Source organism: Rattus norvegicus, chromosome 9, assembly GCF_021556685.1.
Source record: "Rattus norvegicus strain SHRSP/BbbUtx chromosome 9, alternate assembly SHRSP_T2T, whole genome shotgun sequence".
NCBI classification, from domain to species: domain Eukaryota; kingdom Metazoa; phylum Chordata; class Mammalia; order Rodentia; family Muridae; genus Rattus; species Rattus norvegicus.
Genome location: NC_141542.1, coordinates 53,612,643 through 53,629,951, shown reverse-complemented (window position 1 = coordinate 53,629,951; position 17,309 = coordinate 53,612,643). Strand labels below are relative to the sequence as shown.

The 17,309-nt window shown below is 42.8% G+C and overlaps 1 protein-coding gene across 2 annotated transcripts in view; it reads left to right on the top strand.

The window, feature by feature from the left end:
• Uggt1 (UDP-glucose glycoprotein glucosyltransferase 1) overlaps positions 1 to 17,309 on the top strand; it is a 113,222-nt gene that overhangs the window by 7,753 nt on the left and 88,160 nt on the right. For both annotated transcript variants that reach the window (XM_087564676.1, NM_133596.2), the window contains exons 2-5: positions 950 to 1,085; positions 5,959 to 6,041; positions 8,843 to 8,973; positions 14,632 to 14,744. In XM_087564676.1, coding sequence (XP_087420802.1) covers positions 950 to 1,085; positions 5,959 to 6,041; positions 8,843 to 8,973; positions 14,632 to 14,744 — 463 coding nt within the window. The remainder of the gene's footprint in view (positions 1 to 949; positions 1,086 to 5,958; positions 6,042 to 8,842; positions 8,974 to 14,631; positions 14,745 to 17,309) is intronic.

The following is a 17,309-nucleotide window of genomic DNA, read 5'->3' as shown; positions in this document are numbered from 1 at the left end:
CTGTGGCAGCGGTGGGAGTGTCTGATTTAGGAAATTCTGTTGGCAGTTTACTATCGTCAGGTCATGCAAAAACTGCTGTGGTCTGGATGCTGCTGATGGGAGGCTCTGTGCCGCTTCCCAAGGAACTTGGATTCCCTCCTTTGTAGATGGGAGCTGATGGCATGAGAAACTCCTGAACTCTTGGCGGATTGCAGATCCAGTCTTTGAGTTGTTACTTTGGAAACGCACTACATTGTTTCCTAGAGCTAAGGAAACTGAGCTGTGAACTGGGTGGCTTCTCACAGCAGATTTCACTCTCTTTCAGTTTTTAGGCTACATGTCCTCAGTGTGGCAGTGCCATATTCCCCCAAAACTACGAGGGAGAACTTTTGCAGACCTCTTTCAGTCTCTAGTAGCCCCAGAACCTCAGATACTCCTTGACTTGTGGTATAGTTCAGTGTTTGCTTCCCTGCTCACAGGCACTCTGGGTCTGTTCACATTTCTCCCTCACTTAACACTAGTGATACTGGATAACTGTCCTGATGACCAAAATGTTATCGCCTTGTAAACACTCTGTCTCCAAGTCAGTTCCCATTCTGAGGTGGCAGGGTTATGGCTATAACACACCCTGCCCCCACTGGAGAATATGAATCAGCCTCCAGTACTACTAGTCATTTACACTGTCTGTCTTAGTGTTGTTTACCCTCGAAGTTGCATGCGGCCTGCTGTGTGACCAACATCACCCTTTAGGAAGGGAAGTGGTACCCTTGTAGGAAAGGCTGTAGTCAACTAGCCAGCTTTAACTCTCACTTTCTGACTTTCCCCGCTGCAGGCCATCCTGGTGTGAAGTGCTCTTGGTCTCAGAAGTATTTGTTTTTGTTCCTTCACCGTTATCTTGTGCTATCTTATTAACATTTTGTGCTTCCTTGTGGAATTTGAACAATACCTTCTTTTCCTTTTCCCTCTGTAGGGCTCTGTTACAACATGGGACTCCTGATTGCACTGGCCTTACTGTGCCTGTTTTCCTTAGCAGAAGCCAATTCAAAAGCCATTACCACCTCTCTCACCACTAAGTGGTTTTCTGCTCCACTGCTGCTAGAAGCCAGGTAAGGAGGTATTTATTCTCTTCTTCTGATGGGATATTCTAGACCTAGGGTCTGCAGTAAATGGATGCTCTGTTCATTTGCTTGTGCTAACCACCCTAGCAGTGCCCCTGTACCCTGTACATGGAGGATGTCTGTGTACATGGATGCGACTCTGTCAGCTGCACAGGCAGGTTTCAGGACACTGCACATAAGACCCTAGGATAGGAGAATGGGGGTGGGGGAGGAAGGAGCTGAAGAACCCACCAGGTCTTCGCCTTTAAGGATGCTCCTGTTCTACTTTGTAATCTCCCAAATCTGGACACTCTTAAATTTAGAGGTTTTATTACTTTTTTTTTTTAACTTTTGTAGTTATGTCATATCTTACTAATTTATATCAGCATATATACACATTTAAAGTTTTTTTTGTACCACATAGTATTCCCTTGTATAACTATGTTGGTCCTTGATACTATGTAAACCAATAAGGTGATGATCACATGCCTGTAATCCCAGCACTTGAGAGGTTGAGGCAGGAGGATCAGGAGTTCATGGTCATCAGAGAGTTCAAAATCAGCCTGTGATACACAAGACAATGTTAAAAAAAGTCATCTTCAAGCCGGGAGTGGTGACGCATCTGATGGGGCAGCTAAGATGAAAGGTAAGTGATGCAGACACTGTCTGAGGACATCGTCATCACACAGCAGCACAGCAGTGAGAAGGTGGGAGTGTAACCGGTGGAATGCTTGCCTGCCTGCCAGGTGTGAGCCTGTGCTCAGTCCTCAGTGCTGCCCCGCCCCCTCCCCCAAAGATAGAAATAGCCAGGGTGATGGGATACACCTCCATCCAGCACATGGAGTGGCTAAGGTAGGGGAATTGTGTGTTTGAGGCCAGACGGGGCCTCATCGTGATCCTCTGTCACAAACAAACAACAGGCTGTAGGTTATTATATAAAATAATTAAATCTTAAATTAGTAAAAAAAAAAAGTATTAAGTGATTTTTTAAAAAAAAAAGATTCTTGGGTTTTTGTTTGCTTTTAAAGACCAGGGTCTCGTGTATGGCAGACTTGCCTCAGATTTACTATGTGGGCAAGGATGACATTGAACTCCTGGTTGCTGTCTCCATCCATCTGTTCAGTGTTGGCATTATAACCACGTGCTGTCTATCATGCCTGGTTTATGCAATATTGGGGATAATGAACCTAGGATACCAGCCATGCTGGGCAAGCACTCTTAACATTGAACTGAATCTCCAACCCTTAGAAGTATCTTATGATACATCCCTACCCATGGAGTTGAGAAACCATGTCTGAAACTCAGCTCTAATTCATTCCTCAGTTTTTCCCCGGTTTCTTTGATCACCACTGAGTATGTAGGCTATGACGTTTGCTTCACCAGCTTCCTTATTACAGCATCTCCCCATTTCGGGGCATCTCTGGCCGTCTTCCATTCCCAGCTGTTACTTTTAGGCCCCTTCTCCAGTAGGTGTTGGCAAACAGGTGGTCAAGATGATGGCCTTGGAGGCATTGTAGGAGCTTCGTGTATTGAGATCATCGCAGTTACCTCTAGGGCTCACCGAGGCCACCATTCTTCCCTCCTGTCTCTAATGATGAATTTCGACACTGTCTCTGTGGATAGGATGTACCAGGGCATGTGACTGTTACAGATCTTGTTTTCCTTCTGTTAGCCCTCAGAGACCAAAACCATTCCTTTGTATATTTTTAGACTATGCCTGATGATTATGAAGGGATTTTTAGCTCTGCGATTGCCCATGAAATGATATATACATCTAGTTGAATGTTTTGAGGAGCTATAGTTACTATTAGAAATGTGTAAATAAGTATTATTATTAAAATTGAGAGTAGCAGTCATTTATTGTCAGATATTATAATGGCCAAAGGATATAGAGTGCTAATGAGTTACAAATCAAATCTCCTTGAATTTATATTGACTACTAGTCTAGGAAAATAAAATGAAATTACCACCACATTACAGATTCTGGAGGAAAGTCAGGTTGCTTGTAGGGATGAATACATCTCTCTCTCTCACTCCCTTGCCACTCTGTGTGAGAGACAGTTTTGCTATCTAGAGATAGGGCTTACCTCAGACTTGTGATCCTCCTGCTTATGTCTCCTAATAACAATCTTTGGGATTGTAGGCATGAGCAAGCCCAGCTAGCTCCTTTTTTAGTTTTTCTGTGGATGAAGACTTTAGTGAGTTTAGAGCTTGTGTATTCGGAGTGTGGTTGCAGTCAGGGGTGCTGGCTGTAATCAGGGTGGGTAGTTGCGAGGACTTGCATCTGAGTAAGGGAGCTGAGTGCACAGACCACTGCGGTGCCTGCCTTACTCTTCCACCCCTGCGGGGGACTCACCTGAGCACCACAGTAGCCATGGAAACACTGGTTTGGTTTTCTTCTTAGCTTTCTGTAGATGAAGAAACTTTGTGTTATGATGCTTTAAAGGTGTTTGTCAGTAAAGAAACGGCATGTGTTCTGTGCACATCACTCAAGTTCTCCATGATTAGGCTTTCCTAGGTGCTTCCATAGGTTGCTGGGGCCCTAAGGTGTGCAGCACAGAGAGCAGCATCCTCTTCTTCCCCAACTGAAATGCTTTATAGCAAATCCACAGGTACTTTCACTCACTGCCGTAGGGATACAAAGCTAAAAAGCAGAACAGAGGAAAAAGCAGACTTAATAGTACTACACAAAAGTTACCATTATTTCTAATAACCTTCTATTATCCTCTTCTGGATTATTTCAGTGGATTTAGTAGTATTAGTAAGACTATTGCAATCTTTTTTTTTTTTTTAAAGATTTATTCATTTATTATATATAAGTACACTGTTGCTGTTTTCAGATACACCAGAAGAGGGCATCAGATCTCTTTACAGATGGTTGTGAGCCACCATGTGGTTGCTGGGAATTGAACTCATGACCTCTGGAAGAGCAGTCGGGTGCTCTTAACCGCTGAGCCATCTCTCCAGCCCAGACTATTGCAATCTTAGGCCTTTGAAGTTGGATAGAAAATGTGTTGTAAGATGCTTGTTTATGATCATGCGGGAAGTATTTAGCCCGAGCGAATGCTTGTTTTGTTACCACTGTTGCATATTGCCAATCGTGACTGACTTCTTAGGACCTGTTTTCTTAGAGTATGAACTATGCTAAGACCAGTCTGTTTATATCAGTCATTAGGCAGCCTAGAAAAACAAGTCTCATGGAGGCATGGAATAGCGTTACTAGTAATGAGAAATTCTCGAAGCCCATTTTTAGAGAAGCTGTGCATCACCAGGAGTTGTTTCACTTTCCCATGTTTCTGTGGTCAGCTGTGGAGTAGAGTGAGAGTTGCACATCCCAGCATTGTTGAGAAATGGGTGGGTCTTCCTGTGGCTAGGGAAGCTGAGATCTAGGTCGTAGTTTGTCAAGACAGTGAGAGGTCACCACCACACGGGGACTGGGCTTCAGGTGACAATCACCAGTTACATGAGTCATTCATTCAAGCACACAGTGCATTTATTTCAGCAAAATACTGACTCTTGAATGAAAGGAAATTCAGAAAGACCATTAAGATAATACTGTAATGCTAAAAAAGAGAAGTTCTTAGATTTGATTTTGTTAGATGTGTACTAATTTTAAGTTAAAATTCAGTGATCTTGAAAATTTGTTTTTTTTTTATAGATGTTAAAAGTTTAACACATGTTGTTGTAAAATTATAAAAAATGCTGTCTTTTATCCCGCACTTAGGTCCGGCACCTTGGTGCCCCAAGATAATCTGGTAGATCTCTTCATCTCAGTCAGCAAAGCCTCTCACCTGTTTTGCTCCATCCCATATCACACTGCCGATGGCTACTCTCTGAGCTGGCAGCAATCTCTCTGCCCATCTAGTTCCCAAGGGAGGCTGCCAGACACACACATCCCAATTCCATGGCAGCCTAGTGTCTCCAGCCACCACATACCCTCTTGAACTTAAATCGCCACATGAAAGAACACACAACACAATAACCTCTGATCCAGTTGATAAGATAAAATTGCCCACCTAGACATACAAAGCCCTGTCCACATCCATCCCTTAAGAACATTCATAACAACCTGTAAATGTGCCGAGAGGAATCTTAACATTGGCTTCCATGTTCTCTCAGCTGCCCTGCTCTGGTTCCAGTCTTCTCCTCTCTTCTCTAAAACACTTCTCCTGCTCATCCTTCCTTCTCATCCAATGACAGGCCTCGTTCTATCTTGTACCTGCCTTCACCTGCATAATGACATTATCCTACAAACACTGCCTTCATCCTTCAAGAAATCGTTCTGAGATTCATGTTTGGTGTGGGAGAACCTCTAGCTAACACATTTGGCCTTTGTAAGATCTGAGAAAGGATGTGAGCAGAACTACACTAGAATGACCAGTTCCTATAATTCTGCTGTTATGGCGGAGGGGTTCTGCTAATGGGTTTCATAAGTCATGTGTACATTAGGGCTTCCCTATTATTGTAGCATTTTTACTGTTCCAGGTTTCTCAAGAAATAGCTAGAGTGAAACATTATATGTTGCTACTAATAGCTAAGGAAATAACGAAGCTTACTTTCTGTTAAGAAAATTCCTGGGGCTGGGGATTTAGCTCAGTGGTAGAGCGCTTACCTAGGAAGCGCAAGGCCCTGGGTTCGGTCCCCAGCTCCGAAAAAAAAAAAGAACCAAAAAAAAAAAAAAAAAAAGAAAATTCCCATTGTGCATAAAGATGTATAATTGTGTGTGTGTGTGTGTGTGTGTGTGTGTGTGTAAAAGCCAGACTACAGACAATTGGGGTTGTAAATCCCCTTTTATTCTCTCTATAGTTTGTATATTCTCTAATATAGTTTGTGTTGAAAGATTTTATCATCTCATTGCTGACATCTTCCACTTTTTCCCCAGTGAGTTCCTAGCAGAAGACAGTCAAGAGAAATTTTGGAGTTTTGTAGAAGCCAGTCAAAACATTGGATCATCAGATCAACATGGTAAAATTGAAGCGAATACTTGTGACTTTGTGGTCTGGGGAAATGTTAGAAGAAAATGGTTTTTTCTGTATAATACAAGTACCATGGCAGTTAATGGAAAACATGAATGACTAGAGTTGTCATGGTAGGAAGATTGATCTTAGCCTAGTGCATGGGAAACCTGTGCTCTGCCGCTGAGCTATTCCCAAACTCCCACTAGTTTAGACCAACACATTTCTTATTTTCCTTTTGAAGAGATGAGGTCTTGCTTTGTGAACTGGCTGATTACACAGTCCTACTGCTTCAGCCTCTTGGATAACTGGGGCTATTGGCAGACACCATTGTGTGTAGCCACAGATCATTTTGTGTGTGCACACAGTTTATCATTGTGCCTGCAAATAGTTCCTTTCTTCTCCTTGCTTTTGCTCTGTTGTGCTTTTGTTAATGTGCTTTGGGACTACTTAACGGAAACACATTTTATTGTAGATCATTTGGTATTAAGTTTATCTGTCTGATTCTTCCTTTTGGTATGAACTAATTGCACAACTGGTCTATTTGTGTTAAGTGTGTTATCATTAAGTTAATGCCACCAAGCATGTTCTTCGATATGCCTGCCAGCCACTGAATATTGAAGTGTCAAGATGTCAGATTAAGATGTGTCTTGTATAGTTCAGTTTTAGTTTATGGTGTGCTTTCCTGAGTCTAACACAAAAGATGTAGTATAGGTCACAGATATTGCTAACCAAAGATGCTAATTGAGGAGACAGTCATGTGCTACTAAGGGTGTCCTGCTCAGGGTGGGCCCTGTCCATATATGAGAGTGGGGCCACAGGATGCCACAGAATGCCACCCAGTGAGCTCTAGTTGTTGTGTACTGATTTTCATAGTGGCAGAGTCACCTGATAGTGTATTGCTCTGAGCATATTTTCCCTTAGTGACATATGAATGTCATTAAAATGTGGAACACCACATGGACAAGTGTCACTTCTTACTGGATCAGAGATGGTTGGAAACTGACTACTGTTACGTTAAACGGAATGGGTGACTTTTTCATTTTTGCTAAAATAGCATTTTAATGGCCACCTGAATTTCGTGATCAGTCATTTGTAAGTTTTAGTCATGTAGTCATATAACTTAGAGTGAACAAGAATTGTTGTAACAGATTATTTCACAGAGTTGGAAACACAGCTCTGTGGTTAAGAGTGCACATGGTTTTCAAGTGAGTTGAATTCCCAGCCCTCACTTCCAGCAGCTTGCTGCCTCCTGTAACTCCAGCTCCAAGGGGATTTGATGCCTCTGGTTCTGAGGGCAGTCATGGGCATGTACCAACACACAGACAAACACATAACTAAAAGCAATAAAGTAAATCTTAAAAACATATTTTACTTTTATGATTTCATGTAATAAATTTATCAATATGGATCTTTAAATAAAACCTCAAGTCTTAACATTTAATGATATTTCACTATAAATGACATATTTTGGATAATGTTACAGGGATGTGACTTCATAAAAGCATCATTCATCATTCATAGCTCTACCATCCAAAGGTTGTCATTCACTTCTGTGAATATTTTGAGGTATTTCTGTTTTTTTTCCCCCATGTAAGATGCTAATGTGATATGGAACTTTTTGTATTCTGATTTTTAAAATGTGGATTCTGAGGCTAGGGAGATAGCTCAGTGGCTAAAGCACTTATGGTGTGAGCAGGAGGCCCAGCGTTCAGATCCCAGAGCCCTGTCAGAGCCAGGCAGACATGGCAGCCGCCTGTCATCTCACCACTCAGGATCACTGGATCAAACTGGCTGGTAGATTTACCTGCTACTGACAAGTTCTGGCGTCATGGAGAGAACATGTCAGTGGAGAGAGATTGGGAAAGATGCTTGGTATAAATTTGGGCCACATACACACATGTAGGCGTGTTCATGACCCTTTGAAACAAGTGTGCTCTCACACATGCATGTGTGTACACACACTCCCATGCCAACTCAATATTTTTCCAACTAAAGATTTTTATTATTAATAACTCATGTAACTCATACTGCAGTCAAGGCTATATAAAAACTGAGGTGTCTGTTTCTTGTATTTCTTGCTTGTGTTTGAAAGCCATTTAAAACATTTTTATTTTTGTTTTATTTCTTTTTTTGCACTACACTTATACGCAAATGTATACACACACATGTATCTTTATGTCACAGTCTTGGCAAAAATAACCACTTGCTATGTAACAAGCTTTGTACTTCTGCTTTTCATTTGTTGGAGGATTTATTCATATTAGCACACGGATGTCTTTTTCTTCTAAGCAGCTTTGCCTAGCTTTTTTGTTTAAATGCCCACCATTAAATTTTATGACACTATTGATATCTTGTAAGTCTTGTTGTGATCCTTTGCGGTCATCTCCTCTGTCTAAGGCATCCAGAGTCAGTCATAGGCACTGTGATAAATGACGGGGTACATGTTCTGGGAGCCAGGCAGTGATGTAGTGGGCCTGTGGAGGCAGAGTAGAACAGAAATCTACTTTCCTGAGAGAGTGATTTCACAGCTGAGCTCGTCACAGGACTCGGTCATCTCGTGAGTAGGGAAACAGCAGTTTAGGTGGGCAGCCCAGCTCAGAGCCAGGAGAGAAGGGTCTGTCTGTGTTATGGGCCTCAGGGAATTCTCGTCACTTGACTGAAGTTCATGGTGGTGTACTGATGGAACACTGGAAACGGTTCGTCACCTGCACCTTCACAGTGCTGGCTTGTGCTTTATGATCTGTCCACCTGTCCTCCCTGCTGCTCTGTAGTGATGGATGACTTCTGGTTGCTATGCTTCTTTGACAGATACCGACCGTTCCTATTATGATGCCATATTGGAAGCTGCGTTTCGGTTCCTGTCACCTCTGCAGCAGAATTTGTTGAAGTTTTGTCTCTCTCTCCGTTCCTACTCAGCCTCAATTCAAGCCTTCCAGCAGGTAAGAAGACATTGTATGTCCAGAGGACAGCCTTTTGTAGGGGCATGACATGGTGATTCTGTTGATTGTTGAACATTTTTTGGGGGATTAATTTATTTTTAAATAATGAGCAAAACTGATATTTTTAAGTCATTAAAGTCTTTAAATCTTAGATGCTTCTTTCCCTCCCTGGTCCTCCCTGGGGATGGAACACAGGGCCTTGGACAATGTAGGCAAAGTAATAAATCTGACTACTGAGTCACATATCCTCACCAATCACAGATACATACATTTTATTTTACTTTTCTTGCATTAGGGCTGGACTTGGATATAAAACATTTTAGGGAGTAATTTGCATGTATTTTCATGTGAGAAATGAAAAGAAACTTGTCACAAGAAGAAGGACAGGCAGGTACTGTTAGGCAAGACTGTCTGGAAGATGTAATCTTGTTAAGCAGTAAACCTGAATCCAGTCACAACCTCTGGATGTAAAAGCAGAGGTTACAAGAGATGCGTCAGGCAATCTAAGGGAACAGGGTTAGAGAGCCATTATAGTGAAGTGTTCTGATTTATCCTGGGGATAAATGAAAAGGCAAAAGAAAAAGAGGCTGAAAAAAGTCAGTGCACGGATCTTGTTTGGATCTTGAAAGACAGGGACATGAGAGAACCAGATGTGTGTGTGTGTGTATCTATATCTATATCTGTATCTATATCTGTATCCGTATCTATATCTATATCTATCTATATCTGTATCTATCTATATCTATATCTATCTATATCTATATCTATATCTATATCTATATCTATATCTATATCTATATCTATATCTATATCTATATCTATATATATCGACTAGACATTTATGTGGAAGAAATGTGGATTTTAAAACCATCCTGCATTATAAAACAAAAGATATAGAAGGCCACTCAGAACAGACAGATCACGTGGGTAGGTCAGTGTGAAGCGAGAACCTTCATATTGCTTACCCAGGCTAAGACGCGCACTGGCTGCTGCCCTTGAAGTCTTCTGTGTGCTCTGTCAAAGCCACTGTTGTCCCCCAAAAGGAGCCACATGGCCATTTCCTGCCAGAATCACCTCTTATAACTCTGTTTTTATACTGTTTTATGGTCTAAGAACTTACCATGTAGACCAGGCTGGCCTTGAACTCACAGAGATCTGCCTGCATCTGCCTCCTGATGGCTAGGATTAAAGGCATGCACCACTGTTTTTAAGTTGGATAATTTGTTTTCTTGATGTCCAGTTTCTTTTAGTTTTCATATATTCTAGATTCTACTCTCTGTCAGGTTATATACTTGGTAAGGACTTTGCCAGTTCTGTAGGCTGCCACGTTGCTCTCAGTTGAGGCTTTCTCTCTGTTACTACGTGTGAATCAAGATGTGAGCTCACAGCTGATCCTGCCACTACGCCTTTGCTTCACCATCACGGGCTCTCAGCCCAGTTAGACTCTTTTATAAATTGCCTTGGTTGTGGTGTTTTGTCCCAGAAATAAAAAAGTAATTAATTCACTGGCCTTGAACTTGGTTGGTGTGTAGCTGCTGCTGACTTGAACTCTGTGCCTCCTAGTCCTGAGTGCTGGATGGACAGGTGTGTTCCATCACACTTGCACTTCAGAGCCTTTCCAGACTGAGGCTGATGCTACACAGACCTCTACAGTGCTGACTGTTTACTTCCTCCCCCACCCCCCTACCTCAGCACCCAGCATTCTGCTATCTCTGTGACTGTACCCATAGTAGGTGCTGCCCATGAGTGCATTCTTACAATGTTTGTCCTTTCCGTCTGTTTCCTGTAGCATAATTGCTAATGTTCATGCATGTGTAGCAAGTCTTAGGTTTTCGATTTTAGTTTTGGCTGAATACCCCTCCACGTGTGTGTATGTCACACTTTCTTTCTTCTTTCCCTAGCTGGCATTGGGTTGTTCTGCCGTTTATCAGTAGCCCTGCTGTAGAGAGCTGGCACCTGTGTCTGCTCGACTTTCTGCTTTCACTTCCATTGCTTTTGTATGTCAGTGTGGGAGTCGCGGACCTATGGTGATTGTGCTTAACCTTTATTGGCAGTGTTGGGGATTGAACCCAGGACTTAGCCTATGCTAAGGAGTACTCTATGGTTGAACTCCATCCGTAGGCCCTTGTATAAATATTATAACGAACCACAACCTGCTTTGCATAGTGACTGCTCAATTTTTACTTTCCACCCACAGAGTACAAGGTTCTAGTTTCTCTACGTCTTCCTCATTTTTGAATCTCGGACACTAAGGGTGAGATGTGTGGTCACATCTTAGTTCTTCTATTTCTTTCCCTCTTTTCCTTTCTTCTCTGTCTTTTTAAACATAGGTTTGCTTATGCAGCCCAAACCATCCTAGAACGGTAGATGTCGTGCCTCAGCCACCCTGTTGACGGTATAACAGGCCCCTACCACCATGTCTGCTGTCTAATCTTTGCTGTGGATGTCTGCTCTTCTTCTGGTCATACACAAGAAATTGTTGTGAAATGTGATGGGTTTGCATTTTTCCCTTTAGTATATTAAATATAATCCTTCCTTTTCCTCCCTCCCTCCCTCCCTCCCTCCCTTCCCCCTCCCTCCCTGTCTGTCTGTCTGTCTGTCTGTCTCTCTCTCTCTCTCTCTCTCTCTCTCTTTCTTTCTTTCTTTCTTGACAGAACCTAAGTTGTGGTTCATTCTAGGCAAGTGCTCTAGCGCTGGCCTTTATCCCCAGCCTTCTTCATTTTCATTTTGAGACAGAATTTCACTTAGCTGCTCTCCCAGGCTAGCCTTGAACTTGTTATCCTCCTGCCTCAACCACTGAAGAAGCTGGGATTATAGATCTGGCGATAGGTTGCATTAAGAAACAAAATTTTTAAACATGTATGTGTTCATGTTGCAGTGTGCGTGTGTGTGCGGGTGGCTGTGGAGGCCCCAGAAAGTATCATATGCCCCTGAGCAGGACAGGCAGCTGTGAGGCAGCCGCCTGATATGGGTGCTGGGAACCAAACCTGGGTCCTGTGCAAGAGCAGTGAACTCTTGACCAGTGACCCATCTTTCTAAGCCCAAAGATCGCATTTTTTCTCTTTACTCTGGCTGTATATTTATGACTGTAGCAGTGTGCTTTACTGTATAGTAAATATTCGTCTCTTCCAGAGGGCAGGCTCTTTAGATTTCAGTCATTCGAGTTAAAGACGGGCTTCACGCTTCATTTCATAGCCACGCTCAGCTGTCCGGGAGCCACGTGCGGCGGAAGCTGTGAACTTGGGCAGTTGATGCGATGGTTCCTGTGCCTAAAGTAATCTCCCTTAGGTGGAGCTGGTGTGTGCTCCAGATGCCATGCTGCTCCTTTTTATTCTTTTAATCGTTGGCTTAGTACGGGCTTTGAATTGGAGACTTTTTTTTGCTCTTGTATTTTGTGTGTGTGTGTGTGTGTGTGTGTGTGTGTGTGTGTGTGTGTGTGTGTGTGAATCTCTAAAGTAGATATCAGGTGTCTCCCTTAATCATTCTTATCTTCTATATAGAAGTAGAGAGTCTTACTGAACTTGGAGCTAGCAACCCCTAGCTGCCAATAGTCCTGGGAGGTGGGGGTGAGGCCTTACAGCTCTTCCTTTGTCCATGATGAAGTCTGAAGGACCTAATCTTATATAGACCGTGTGTGGACAGCCACAGCCATCATGAGTGTGAAAGGAAAAAAAGGTATCTTTTTCTTCACATTTCCCCATCTTCTGGCTCTTACAGTCTTTCTACCCCTCTACTTCACTGCTCTCTGACCCTTGGAGGAGGTGGTCGTAGCTGTCCCATCAGGGCGGAGTCCTTGACATCACCTATATTTGGCACTAGTGGGTTTCTGTGGAAACTGCTACTCACCACAGTCAGAAGCATCTCCAGTGACGGTGTGGGCATACACTAATCTGTGGGTATAAACATGGATGACTATTTAGAATGTAGTCTGATGCCACACAGTTGTAATCATAGGTTGCCTTCTAGGATTCTCCCCCAAACCCCAATATGCTGTTGACCAGAATTACAGAACCAGACACAAGCTATCTTAGTCTTTGGAGCGGCCTCAGGTCCCATCATTGAGAAAGTGGTTGGTCACTGCTGTGAGATCCATGCCACAGGTAGGCACATCTTGTCCCGCAGGTCATTATTGTAGCAAAAAATTCACATCTGAGTAAGACTGTTGACAGTTTTCTTTCTCAGCAGCTGCACAGCATGTTCTAGCAGTAGGAAGGCTGCTAGCCTGTAGGGAGAAAGGGTCTAATAAGCTCCAGTTTGATTGTTTCTCCTGTGGTCAAAATGTGTGGAACCTTTAGAAATAGAATTTTTTTTTTAATTTTAAATTATGTTTGCATACATGCATGTGTCTGTAGGTATGTGCACATGAGCACAGGTTTACACAGCTGTCAGGTCCTCCTGGAGCTGGAGTTACAGGTGGTTGTGAGCTGTTTGATGTAGGTCTTAGGAATTGAACTCGAGACCTCTGCAAGAGCAGTATGTCCTGAGCATGGGGTCTGGTGGTGCCAAGCTCACTGGCAGTAGCTTATATTGTTTTGAGGGAAGGGCTCTTGGGCTTCTCTGGTCAACAATTCATAAGCAAATAGTCCACACCCAGCACTGGGACATTTGATAATGACCCAAGACTTCTGGTAGAAGCACCATCCATTAACGAAGGGTACCTTCATTCATTCAGACTGTTTAAAAAGAATACCATTTTTAAATAAGCTCGTATGATCGTAGGTTTCCATATGCTTTTTCTGTATTTCCTTAGTTTGGTACCCGCTCTCCTTCCGTCCTCTTTTCCCCCTTTTCTTGCCCACCCTCCTGTTTAGATCTCTCTATCCCCACAGTTTAACCCCACCCCTTCATCTCTGCTTTGTCCTGCTCTCTCCCATCTGGCATTCTCAGCAGTCAGTGTCAAACACAGAACAATTGACATAGAAAATTTTATTACGTATTTATCTGTTATTGATTTAGTGTGTGTGTTTGTGAAGACAGCTTGCAGCAGTCGGTTGACCCCTCTACCATGTGGATCCTGGGGATGGAACTTAGGTGGTTAGTTGATATTTTAAGGGGCTAAAGAGATAGTTTAGTGGTAAAATGCCTTGATATCTGGTATGGTGGCATACACTTGTAAACCCAGGGCTAGGAGGTAGGGGGACAAACAGGGAGATCCCTGAAGGTCATCTATTCATCTTAGCTGAATTGGTGAACTTCAGGTTCAGTGAAGGAACCTGTCTCAAACAATAAACTTGAATTAATCTAGAAAAGATAGTCCATGTTAACTTCTGACCTCAACATATATACATACATACACACACACACACACACACACACACACACACACACACACACACACTCCCTGACATTTTGAGCCAAGGGTATTTTGAAGGTACAATCTGGATTCTTAGATGTGTTTTGATAAGTCTGAGGTAAGATAGAAATGTAACCTTCTCTTGTGGAATTATAACACTAGAACTGACCTGGGGTGGAATGGGAGGAACTGAATAACAATCAGAGCTCTGGCTTGGCCTGCTCTTACCACCTTGGCCCATGTGAGTGTTCAGCAGATGATAGTGTCTGCTTTATTGATAGTGAATTATCATTTAACCACATGTTCATTACAACATACATTTCTGTCTTGTCTTTGAGTAGAATATGTATTTGTCTTCCTGACAGATAGCAGTCGACGAGCCTCCACCAGAAGGATGCAAGTCATTTCTCTCAGTGCATGGAAAGCAGACTTGTGATCTGGGCACTCTTGAGAGCCTTCTGCTGACTGCACCTGACAGGTCGGTGTATTCTTCATTTTAATGGGCTGCATGCCTTGTGCCTTGTTCTGTCACGTGTACTCTGAGTTGAGTTTTGTTTTGTTTGCTTCTTTGTGTGTTTGTTTCAGATATTCTTACTTAGTAGTTCTGCCCTAGAACTAGAACAGACCAGGCTGGGCTCAAAACTCACGAATATTGGCCTGCCTTTCCCTCTGGGGTGCTGGGATAAAAGGCGTATGTCTCTATTGATGCCTGGCTAACTTTTGTCTGTCTGTCTGTTGAGAAAAGGTATTGATTTGTAGTCCAGGCTGGTCTTGAACTCAGTCTTCCTGCCTCAGCCTCCCAAGTGCCAGGTTTGTGAACATGTGGAACATGCCTGGTCCTCAGTTTCTACCTTACTGTCTGTGTATGTATTAGAGAATAGCTACTAGCTAATGTGAGCATCGCCTCATTACTTAACGTAGTCTTATAAAATGGTGCAAATTAGCTTGTTCCCTCATGTTTCAAAATTAGAAGTAATTGATATTCCTGTTTATTGGACAATGATTTCTGAGAGATTTTTATAGGCTTTGATGTTGGCTTATCAAAGAATAATACTGTCTGTACAAAAACCCAGTACCTGAAGTAGCAGAGACTAATGATAACGATCTTTCAGGATATTATTAACAGCAGCAGACAGTATTTAGAAGCTAATTGCAAAGTGATTTGAATAATGGAAGTACATTTTCTTTGTGTGAGGAGGCCGAGGTCTCCTGCAGCAGGCAGTTAGCACAAGTATGCATTTGCTGGCTGGCTGGAGCAGCAGCTCTCTGGACCGGCTCTAAGGCCATGTGATGATGGCTCGCTCTACCAGAAACATTGATGGGAGTTTTGGTTGTGTAAGTCTTGTGTAATGACACTGTCAGACCAGTAACAAATCCTCTGCTCAACACATGGCACTGGTGTCTCTTACTCGAATGACTACAGTAAAGTCACTGTATGTTCAGGCAGCTCAGCGTCGGGTGTGGTGGATATTTGAGAGTGCTGGTATGGTAGGGTAGAGATGCTTTCATAGGTGAAACGTAATTGAGGACGTTGTTGGTCTTTTAAAACTGCGTTGAGTTTGTTAGAGAGACTATGTAGATTTGTGTAGAGTGCTGTCTCCTCTTCTGAGGGTGGAGCTACTTTTAATAGTCTGAAGGCACCAGATCCCATTACAAATGGTTGGGAGCCACCATGTGGTTGCTGGGAATTGAACTCAGGACTTCCGGAAGAACAGTCAGTGCTCTTAGTCACTGAGCTATCTCTCCAGTCCTACCATGCCCACAGTGGGCTAGGCCTCCTTCCATCAATCATTAGTTAAGGAAATAGTCTTCAGACTCATCCACAGGAGAGTGGGATGGGGGCATTTTCTCAGTTGAGGTTCCCTTTTCCGGTTAGCTCTAGTTTCTGTCATGTTGACAAAAAACTGGAGCAGCTTGGTTTCGCTAGATGTCCATCACAATAGAGCAAGAATGCTGGCAGGAACAGGAAGCTGAGTGGTCACGTCTCATTGTCACATCCAGAGCAGAGAGAGTAAGAACTGGGATGTGTTAGGGCTATAAACTCCAGAAGCCTGTCCCCAATGGTGCTCTCCATGTTCCAAAGTTTCATAGCCTCCCTCCAAACCGCGCCACCAGCTGGGGACCGAGTATTCAACAGCAGACTGTGGGGGACATTGTCCATTCAGACCACCACAGTAGGTCATATTTTAAGAACTTTAATGTCTTGATGCCAGTCTTAGGTGTGGTGGTTTTTAATTTTTTGTTTGTATTTTGAGAAGCTTAAAAAAATTAAGGGGTGGTGGTGGCACACTCCTTAAATCTCAGTATTTAGGAGGCAGAGGCCAGCTGATCTCAAGTTCGAGGCCAGCTTGGTCTCCAGAGTGAGTTCTAGAACAGCCAGCGCACACAAAGAAACCCTGTATTGGAAAACAAAAAAACAGAAAACAAAACAAAACAAAACAAATTCATTATAGGAAGATCATGGCAAACATGGCAGAGAGGGAGACTTACTGTAGCTCACAAGTTACTTGTTCAGAATTTTATCAGGCTGGAGAGATGGCTCAGTGGTTAAGAGCACTGTTTGCTATTCCAGAGGTCCTGAGTTCAATTCCCAGCAACCACATGGTGGCTCACAACCATCTATAATCAGGTCTGGTGCTCTCTTCTGGCCTGCAGGTGCATACATGCAGGCAGAAAGCTGAATGATGTATACATAATAAATAAATAAATGTTTAAAAAAAAAAAGAATTTTATCTGCTGCTCCAACTATTTGGCCCCATATTCTGAGATAAAGTAAGAGTCCGCACCGCAGAAAAATATTTACTGCTGTGGGGTTCGGTATGCATCCTGGCTTCTCTTCCTCTCTTTTTAAAGAACTGACAGTATTTAATTTAACTTGGCATTTATATTTAATATTCATGTAATAAACTCTTTTGTGGTCACGAATGAGTAAAGCTCACATGACATGTTCTAAATGCAAACTGTGCAAGCTGTGATGTCCTCACGAAGATAAAGTCTCTGCTGTTTTAAAGTGTTGTCAAGGGTCTCCTGGTTTTTGTTTAAA